The 8,956-nt window shown below is 38.2% G+C and overlaps 1 protein-coding gene across 2 annotated transcripts in view; it reads left to right on the forward strand.

The window, feature by feature from the left end:
* The window catches only part of TTLL11 (tubulin tyrosine ligase like 11), a 101,614-nt gene that overhangs the window by 89,912 nt on the left and 2,746 nt on the right, over positions 1–8,956 (forward strand). For both annotated transcript variants that reach the window (XM_072429602.1, XM_072429603.1), the window contains one exon: positions 2,622–2,728. In XM_072429602.1, the coding sequence (XP_072285703.1) occupies positions 2,622–2,728 (107 nt within the window). The remainder of the gene's footprint in view (positions 1–2,621; positions 2,729–8,956) is intronic.

The following is an 8,956-nucleotide window of genomic DNA, read 5'->3' on the forward strand; positions in this document are numbered from 1 at the left end:
TACTGGATACCCATGGCATAAACAACTGGGAGCACTAAATTTGCCGTGTTTTGCCACACCCCCTTTTTTACCACCCGACTACAGCTTCCTACCACCCGGCTGAAAAAAATTTCTGGGGAGAACACTGCTTTTGTGTTTATGTTGCATGTGGTTTGTGCTTCTTGCATTTGTCAGCAAGTTGCTGCTGATACATTTATTTTAATTCCCATCACTTTCATCAGGAAAATAAGCAGAAAAGCACAGACCCAACTTACTTTTAGGTTTACTACAAACACATTCCTATATGGCTGAAATGTTGTTCCTCACTGAAATGCAGTTCCTTCCCTGGTGACTTCAATGTGTCTTTTTTAATTTACATATTTCTATACTATACCAAAACATCTGATGACTTTTTATGGGTTGGGTAGCTTTCCTAGAACAATATCAGAATTATTGCAGTATAAACAGGAACCCTGTATCTCTCCTCTTTATCCTTCTTGTTCTTTTTTTCTTTCCCTCTTTCTTACCCCCTAATTATTTTTTTTTTCTGTGCCCCTCTTTCTTTCATTCTCCCTTATTCTTACCCACCTTTCCCCCTTAGCCCCTATTTCTTTTTTCTTGAGCTCTCATTCACAACACACCTTCACACCTAGAGCTTCATTAATTTCATTTTTATTTCAGTCTCTTTCAAACTCCTACTCCATTTTTTTTCTTTGAAACCTCTCTTTTTCTAACCCCCCCCCCCCCCCCCCCCCAATTTTTTTTTTCTTTTTTAACTGTTCACTTCTCTTCCTGTCTGATTTTCTGTTTCTGTCTTTCTCTTCCTCTCTATCTCCCTATTTCTTTTTCTTCTCTTTCCTGTCACCCTCCAGTTTGTTTTTCCTCAGCATTCTGTGATTTTTTTTTCCCTAATGATTATTAATAGTTAATTATTATTAATAATTTGATTTTAATGTGCAGTGAAGCACTTGGCAGTGAGAATTTCATGAAAAAATTAATTTTAGGTAGCTTGTACTTTATAGGTTGTTCTGACCATCTCACTTAGTGAGCATGAAGCTGCACATAATAACCCTGCAGTCCTTCTCTCAGCAAATGATTTTCCAAATTGCCATCTCTCCAATCACAGGAACTGGAAAGGGTTATGTAGTGGGTGTATTATTTTCGGTTTTGTGGGTTTCTTAATGCTGAATATTTCTGAGAATCCAAAAATCCCAGTAATTTTATGGTTAATACTGCTGGTTTCCAGAAAGTCAATATCCGCTACATGGATTGATGACCTTCTTCTCGCGCTCTAATCTTTCATTGCGCGCATCTGCAGATTGATGCAATTAAGACATGGGGCCTAATTTATCAATGAAATCCGCGCTCGCTGGTCGCGCATACTTTCGCACCGTTATATCGAGCCGGTTTACCGCGGGCTGGAGTCATATGCGCTCGTTCAGTCGCATCTCACTGCCAAGCCGGATGCTTGCCTTCGGCCGCGAGCTCTTTCAGTTGCTGAATTGCGCGACGGTGTACGATTTCGGATCGCGAATACGAATGCGCGAGCGAGCTTCCGATTTTGCTTGATGAATCAGCCTCATGGTGTCTTCCAACAAACGAGAGATAGAGTTTCTGCTTTTATAGTCTCTAAGGGTAATTGTGTTTCATCTGTTGGTAAACAAGTGTGAAAAGTTCAGAGAATAGTTTGGGATTAGAGGAGGTAGTTTGCTTATTAATTTGTGGCAAAAATTGAAATTAGGTCCTGCTGTTCCTGCCTAACATTTACTTGATATAATGTTTGATCAATGTACAAGATGAGGTAGTATTTATATCCAGTATATGCACTGAAAAGGGCTTCTGATGTCCTGCCATTTCTTTGCTGCACACATAGATCAGTGTGCCTTTCATGTAAAGTTTTTAGCCTATACTCATCCACCCAGGGGCCCATTTCCATTCACAATATGTCACTATGGATCTAACATTTGTTAAGCAATATGTTTTAAAAGGCAATTTATATGAAATTTCCAGTTAACACAGCAGGAAGCTTTGTTCAATTTAAAGTGCCTGAATTTGCCTAAAAATGGCCGTCATCCTGTGATGTGCAGCTTGGCCGGGCTTCACTTAATCATTTTTTCTGTAAGGGAGCACTTGCAGCACGGAGAATAGTAATGAATTATTCAAGGTTCATTGATATAATACTTGTTTTTGTTTACTGACACTTGATACCTGAACTAATGGGACTTGGGTGAATCATCATCAGAAAAGGTTTACAGACAGATATGATGAGGATCAGTGTGACCAATGATCTTCGGTGATGAACACATTTCTGCCTTGAATAAGGACACATACTATATTTATAGGCCAATATTTAATTTCTATTTTTTAGTAAACTTTTGCTCTAAAGACTTAGTCCTCCTAAGTTTGAAATTTTAAATATAGGTAAAGCCCAGCACCTAGATTCACCGTCTACATAATATGGGTGTCCCTGCCCACTTTTGTCTGTTCAAGTTCCTCCTGTTACATTTTCTTATATAAAGTAAAAATAAAAAATGCTGTAAGCATCATGCTGCGACTCTTGGCTAAGAACCCCAAGAGCAGAGACATAACTCACCTTTATTCTAGCAGCTTCTTTCTCATGGTCTCTTTCTCCTTCTTTTCAGGAGCTGCAAACTGAGTAGTGGCAGTTTTTCCATGGCATCTGGTGATATTCTGTACATCGATATAACAAGGCGATGGAACAGCATGGCACTTGACCAAAGAGAATCAGGTAAACTTTCTTCTCCTTATTTCCCCCATTCTACCATTTAGCAGACAATCAATTGTATCTTTCTCTAATCCAGAAACATTGAGTCTGTCTGATTTCTGTTTCCTGTATGTATAGCTGCCATTAGTGCAATCTAGCACCCATATTTATTCAAAGTGGACATATACAGCAATCATCGGGTTTGCAGTTGTCTGCCACACAGCAAAGGTTGGAGTCCCACTTAATATTATAATTATTTATCATTAATAGGTAGCAGCTTGCAGAGGTTGGAACTCGAGTCGGACTTGACTCGACTTGGACTTGAGTCCGACTTAAGTCACCTAATGAGCGACTTGCAACCCAACTCAGGGTTTTCCCCAGCAACTTTCAACTCGACTTGTAACTTTAAAGAAAAAATATACGGTGAAGAACACCAATTTTTGTAACAGGATTTTTTAGGCCAATATCAACAACATGTATTAGTTAAATAACAAAATTTTAATAATATGTACATTAAAAACAATCATTCCAAGTACAAAAAAAAACATTATTTTACACAATAACCGCTCCTTTCAGAGTATCCCTATGGAGAATACATTCTGGGTTAGTTCTGGGTTAGTGGTGAGGGACAGACCGGTGGCCATGGCAATCAAGCTGGTATATGCTTCAATCTGATATCGACATAAATATAATGGCACCCTAATTTATCCGTCTTACATATTTTACATGTTTGATTGTGCCTAATAGCTCATTTATCCCCACTTCATAGGAAATCCAATTTGTGGTATAAGAAAGTGCTCTAGGCCTTATAACTGAATACCTTAATTGTGATGTGTGGAGAGTTAGTAACGTGCCCATTTCTATATTTCATGCCACCAAATATTTAGTGTCACCATGGTTGAGACCCACCACAGTTTGTTACGTGGTAACCCATATTTGCCCATTTTTAGCCACTTAGTGCACATTCACTGGGGTTAGCAACTCACTTACTTTAATCTTACTTCACGCTCAGTTGTTTTTATGATTCCTTTGGTTTCAGTGTTATTTACCTTAGTCCCAGTAATAAGGAACAGGTCCATAAACACCAAAGTGGAAGCAATGATAGACTACAAAAGGACTCCAAAAGATCCTTACTTACAGTTTTATGTAGGGCTTCAGACAAACAATACCGCACTATAATCTCGCAGCTGAGCCACTCGATTGTAAACCAGCTTCACCGTGTGATAGAGTCGACGTCCCATGTGCTGAATAGGCTTCCTATGAAGGGATATTCCTCCTATGTCATCCGCCTACTGCCGGGTCCCGCCCCTCACCATGTAAACACTAGCCATTTATTACCATCTGTGTATAGCTAACCCGGGTTTCCCATCCAATCAAGGGATCTGGCTATCAATCTCTGGGCTTAACTTCCCTTCAATGACTGCATTGAGTTTCCGGTGCTCCGTGACACCGGAAGTTGCTACTTGTATACAAATCTCTTTATTCACTGAGGTAACTACTCTCAGTAGATTTACCTCCAGACAGGGATTTCACAGTGCCACCTGTTACCCGTGTCCTCGGGAGTTCCCACATATTGGGGGGTCACCCCTGTTTAAAAAACTGTGTGTTATATCATACATCTCCTAAAAGATGAACTTATTTCTCCCTTTGATTTTACAATATCATAGTTCACCTAAATTCATTGAGTTCTAGGACAGATTGGTATGCAAATGTGAGTGTATGTTTGTAATAGGTAATGTTTCCAACAAACAAAACAAGAACACCAGGTACATAACATTGCTTTACAAACAAAAAAGAAAAAATAATAAACACTTATAAATTTATTCAATTTTAACTAACATATATATATATATATATATATATATATATATATATATATATATATACACATATACATATATATACATAAAATATTTGAATATTCACATGCTATTCTATGACAATTTACATTCTAAGACAATTTAGCCATTACAATATCAGTACCTATTTAATGTTTTTTAACAGTATTACTAGTTCCATCATACTCCAGTTGATATATGTCATGGTTGCAATATATTGCTGCATTAAATGGGTTTTATCCATACCATGTACTTACTAACATAAACATCATTATTATCAGCTTAGTCATTTTATCAAATCAGTTATTTTTAACCTAGGTGTACAGCACCTACGGTATTATTACTTAAGTAACCATTTAGGTATGCTTACATCATTAATTATGGCATATCAATTTCATTGTCATCAATTAGCAAAAAAAAAAGGGCAGGGGGGAATAAGGTGATTTTTTTTCTCCCCTTTCCGCATTATCCCATCTGGTACCTTCCATCTTTCCCCTTATTGTTAATATAAATAAAGTTTGAAACTTAATATCTCAAGCCTGGGTATTGAGTGGCTTTCAAAGAATAGATCCATTTACTTTCGCTTTGCAGAATCAATTTGTCCCAATCCCCTCCTTTTGGGTCCTGCACCATTTTCTCTAGGACTAAAAAGCTGACTTCCTCAGTATTAAAGTTGTAATGTGTACCCATGTGGAGACTTAAGGGGGTAATAAGTTTCCCATTTTTATTGGCATATATATGCTCCTAAATTTGTTTCCTAAACTCCCTTCTTGTTTTGCCCACATAGAAACACCCACAAATACAGAAAGCCAAATATGATACCTTTGGTTTTACAATGTACTACTTGTTTTAACTTTGGGAGCTTTTTGATTGGCACTTTAAACTGATCCCTTTTTGTATGGATCCATGCACATTGTGTGCATCCACCACATGGATAAGTTACCCCCTTATCCGCAATACTTTGACTTCCCTTATTTATTTGAAAATGACTCTGCACTAATTTATCTCGTAAGGAAGGTAAGTTTTTAAAAGTTAACTTTGGATAGGTACCTATTTGCTTTTTTATTTATGGATGAGACTTGGACTTGAGTTCGACTTAGCACGACTTGAACAACTTGCAACTCGACCCTGGGTTTTCCCCAGCGACTTTCAACTTGACTTGTGACTTGCTTTCTCTGCTGACAGCTGAAGGGGGAAGGCAGCGAGGCTTCTGTGTACCAGAAGCCTCACTGCCTTCCTCTTTTTCCAATTCACCTGTCGGAGAAGATAGCTGTGGACTTGGGATCATGTGCTCAAGAGCAGGATCAGAGCTCTGTTTCTATGGGGACAAATAGGGATAAATGAACTGACTTGACTTATGACTGAACTTGGATAAATTCTTGGTGACTTGAGACTTGACTTGGGACTTGGTGTCAATGACTTGGGACTTGACTTGGACTTGAAGGGCGACAACTTAGTCCAACCTCTGGCAGCTTGGTAGCCACTAGTTATGTGCATGTAATATGATAGGCGTTTTCTTTTTTATTTCCATATCATTGCTGACTAGGAGATGCATTTCCAGTCATTTCTGGATTCATGCTACATCAAATAATGTTCACTGAAAAAAAATAAAAATTCCACTTATAAAATGTAATGTTTCTGGGGATTGGCAGCACAGTGACGGCATTTCATTACTCCACTACTGAGCTGCTTCATTTTTCCTGCCCACAGGACATTAACAAACTTCAATAGACACTTGAGAGAGACGATGTGAAATAACATTGTACATGTAAACATTGATTAAACCTCTTACAAGATAATGGCCCATTAGTGCCGTGAAAACAAAGCAACAATTTTGAGGATAATAAATAGGAGGTGACTACCCTGTCACAGTTTTCTTATTTTGCATACAAGAATTGGAGGAGGAGTTGGCAAGTTACCCTGGAAACTTTAAAAGTGTATGTTTTGTTTTGAGATTCACTGGATACTGCACTATTTATTTATATACTAGCTCATTACCCGGCATTGCTCGGGTATTTATTTATTGCAATCTTATACAGGAAAAGGAAATAAAGCTATTGTGTTAAATCAAAGAAATGTTTTTTTTACAGATTTTAAAAGTATAAGTACAATATACAATTAAAATACAATTAAATTAACCTAAATTAATGGCATATGTTCCAATGTTGTTTTAAATGTTGTGTTCATGAGAACATTGTGCTCATGAAAAATCCTTTGTAACTTTAAAACAATCTGAAATTTTTTTCCTGAGATGTAGGTGCACCTCTGGTCAGTTTCTATTAGTTCGTTTTAAATAAAATATAGTTGTAGAAATTTTGGTGCTTGATCTGGCAGCGGAAGTAACAATCCCGCTTTTTAGTAAATTTGCCCTTGCACGTTTAATGTGGAAGGAAATCCAGACTGTTGAACAACTGCTGTGGCGCCGAATAATGTCATTTGGAAACATGAGTTGTATTTTCTGATGTTTTTAAAATGCTTTGAATATTTGAGGTATTTGCTGATGTGTAATTCCAAAGTTCTTGTGGTAGTGTTTCCAGTTGGCAGTTTGACTTTCCCTTTTTTGCAGAAAATACCAGGAGACTCAGATTTAAACTTCTTGGCTTGACAGTAACTACAAACCATTTCCATTTTTCCGATGGTAACACTGGCATGCTGCGAGTAGTCTTTGTGGATCATAGTGGAATCTTTCCAATGCTAAGCTAAAGTGTTGTGCAGTCTGTGATCGTCTGGCTCTTCCTCCCATTTCGTGTACTCGGGTCTCACGCTGTTGTACTGTCTCTAAAGTTCTAGATGTATTAGCTTTTTCTCTAATTTCCTGTACTCAGGTCTCACGCTGTTGTACTGTCTCTGAAGCTCTAGATGTAGTAGCTCTATCTCTGTTATCCTGTACTTCGGTCTCATGCTGTTGTACTGTCTCTGAAGCTCTAGATGTAGTAGCTCTATCTCTCCTATCCTGTAGTTGGGCGTCATGCTGTTGTACTGTCTCTGAAGCTCTGGATGTAGTAGCTCTCTCCCATTTCCTGTAGTGGGGTGTCACGCTGTTGTACTGTCCCTGAAGCTCTAGATGTAGTAGCTCTATCTCTGTTATCCTGTAGTCGGGTTTTACGCTGTTGTACTGTCACTGAAGCTCTAGTTGTAGTAACTAGGGTTGGTCGAATAGCTCACTATTCGATTCGGCAGCTATTCGCTTGAATGTAGCAAAATTATTCGGGTGGTCGAATTTCAAAGTCGAACACCATTAAAGTCAATGTGAGGAAAAATTTGGGTTTTTTTCAGCACTGTGTAGAGCTTCTACAGCCTCCAAACAGGTGTAAAAAGATACATTATAAAAGGATACATAAAAAGATACATTGTAAAAGGATACATAAAAAGATACATTATAAAAAGATACATAACACTATTGACAGGAGGATTTCCAGGGTTGCAATGAACCTGGAAATCCTCCTGACAGTGAGGGATTGCAGGACACTAGGGGTTAAATGAGGACAAGCCTCTCTATTATCCTGTAGTCGGGTTTTACGCTGTTGTACTGTCTCTGAAGCTCTAGTTGTAGTAACTCTTACTCTCAATTCCTGTAGTTGGGCGTCATTCTGTTGTACTGTCTCTGAAGCTCTAGATGTAGTAGCTCTCTCCTGCAGCGTAGCAAGTCTTCTATTCTTGTCCCCAGGATTTTGTTGTCTACGGTGTTGTTTAATGTTTTTTGCCTTTGATTGCACTCGCCCAATTGCCCTACATTTTCTCGAAGGCATTATTACATGCCAGAAGTTTGTTAAAGAGTCCAAAAAAAAAGTATGTAAGCAAAAGGCAGACTTTCACTGAGCAATACATACACACATACATGCAAATATTCCCCTGACATATACCACAGTGCTGTACAAAGATCAGCCATGCACTCACATTAATCTGAGCCATATGTCTAGCAAGTTTGGTTTAAATGCCTCAATGTATTTATGAGTGATGGTGGAACATAGCGAGGTTGGTTGAAATGTTTCCATGCGTTTCCTAGTGATCACATACACACGTCTATATATATATAACGCCTACATACAAACATACATCTAAATATAGCTCTGACATATAGCACAGCACTGTACAAAGATCAGCAGTGCACTCACATGTGTCTGAGTTATATGTCTAGCAAGTTTGGTTTAAATGTCTCAATGCGTTTCCTAGTGATCAGCAAATATGGCTCTGACACAGCACTGTACAAAGATGACTGGTGCACTCACGAGTCTCAGTCATATGTATGGCAAGTTTGGTTAAAATGTCTCCATGTGTTTTCGAGTGATGGTGGAACATACACACATACATCCAGTTTTATATATATACTGTATTTTTCGGCGTATAAGACGCTCCGGCATATAAGACGCACTCAATTTTAAAGGAGGAAAATCTAGAAAAAAAAGATTCTGAA

Source organism: Pyxicephalus adspersus, chromosome Z, assembly GCF_032062135.1.
Source record: "Pyxicephalus adspersus chromosome Z, UCB_Pads_2.0, whole genome shotgun sequence".
Taxonomy (NCBI): domain Eukaryota; kingdom Metazoa; phylum Chordata; class Amphibia; order Anura; family Pyxicephalidae; genus Pyxicephalus; species Pyxicephalus adspersus.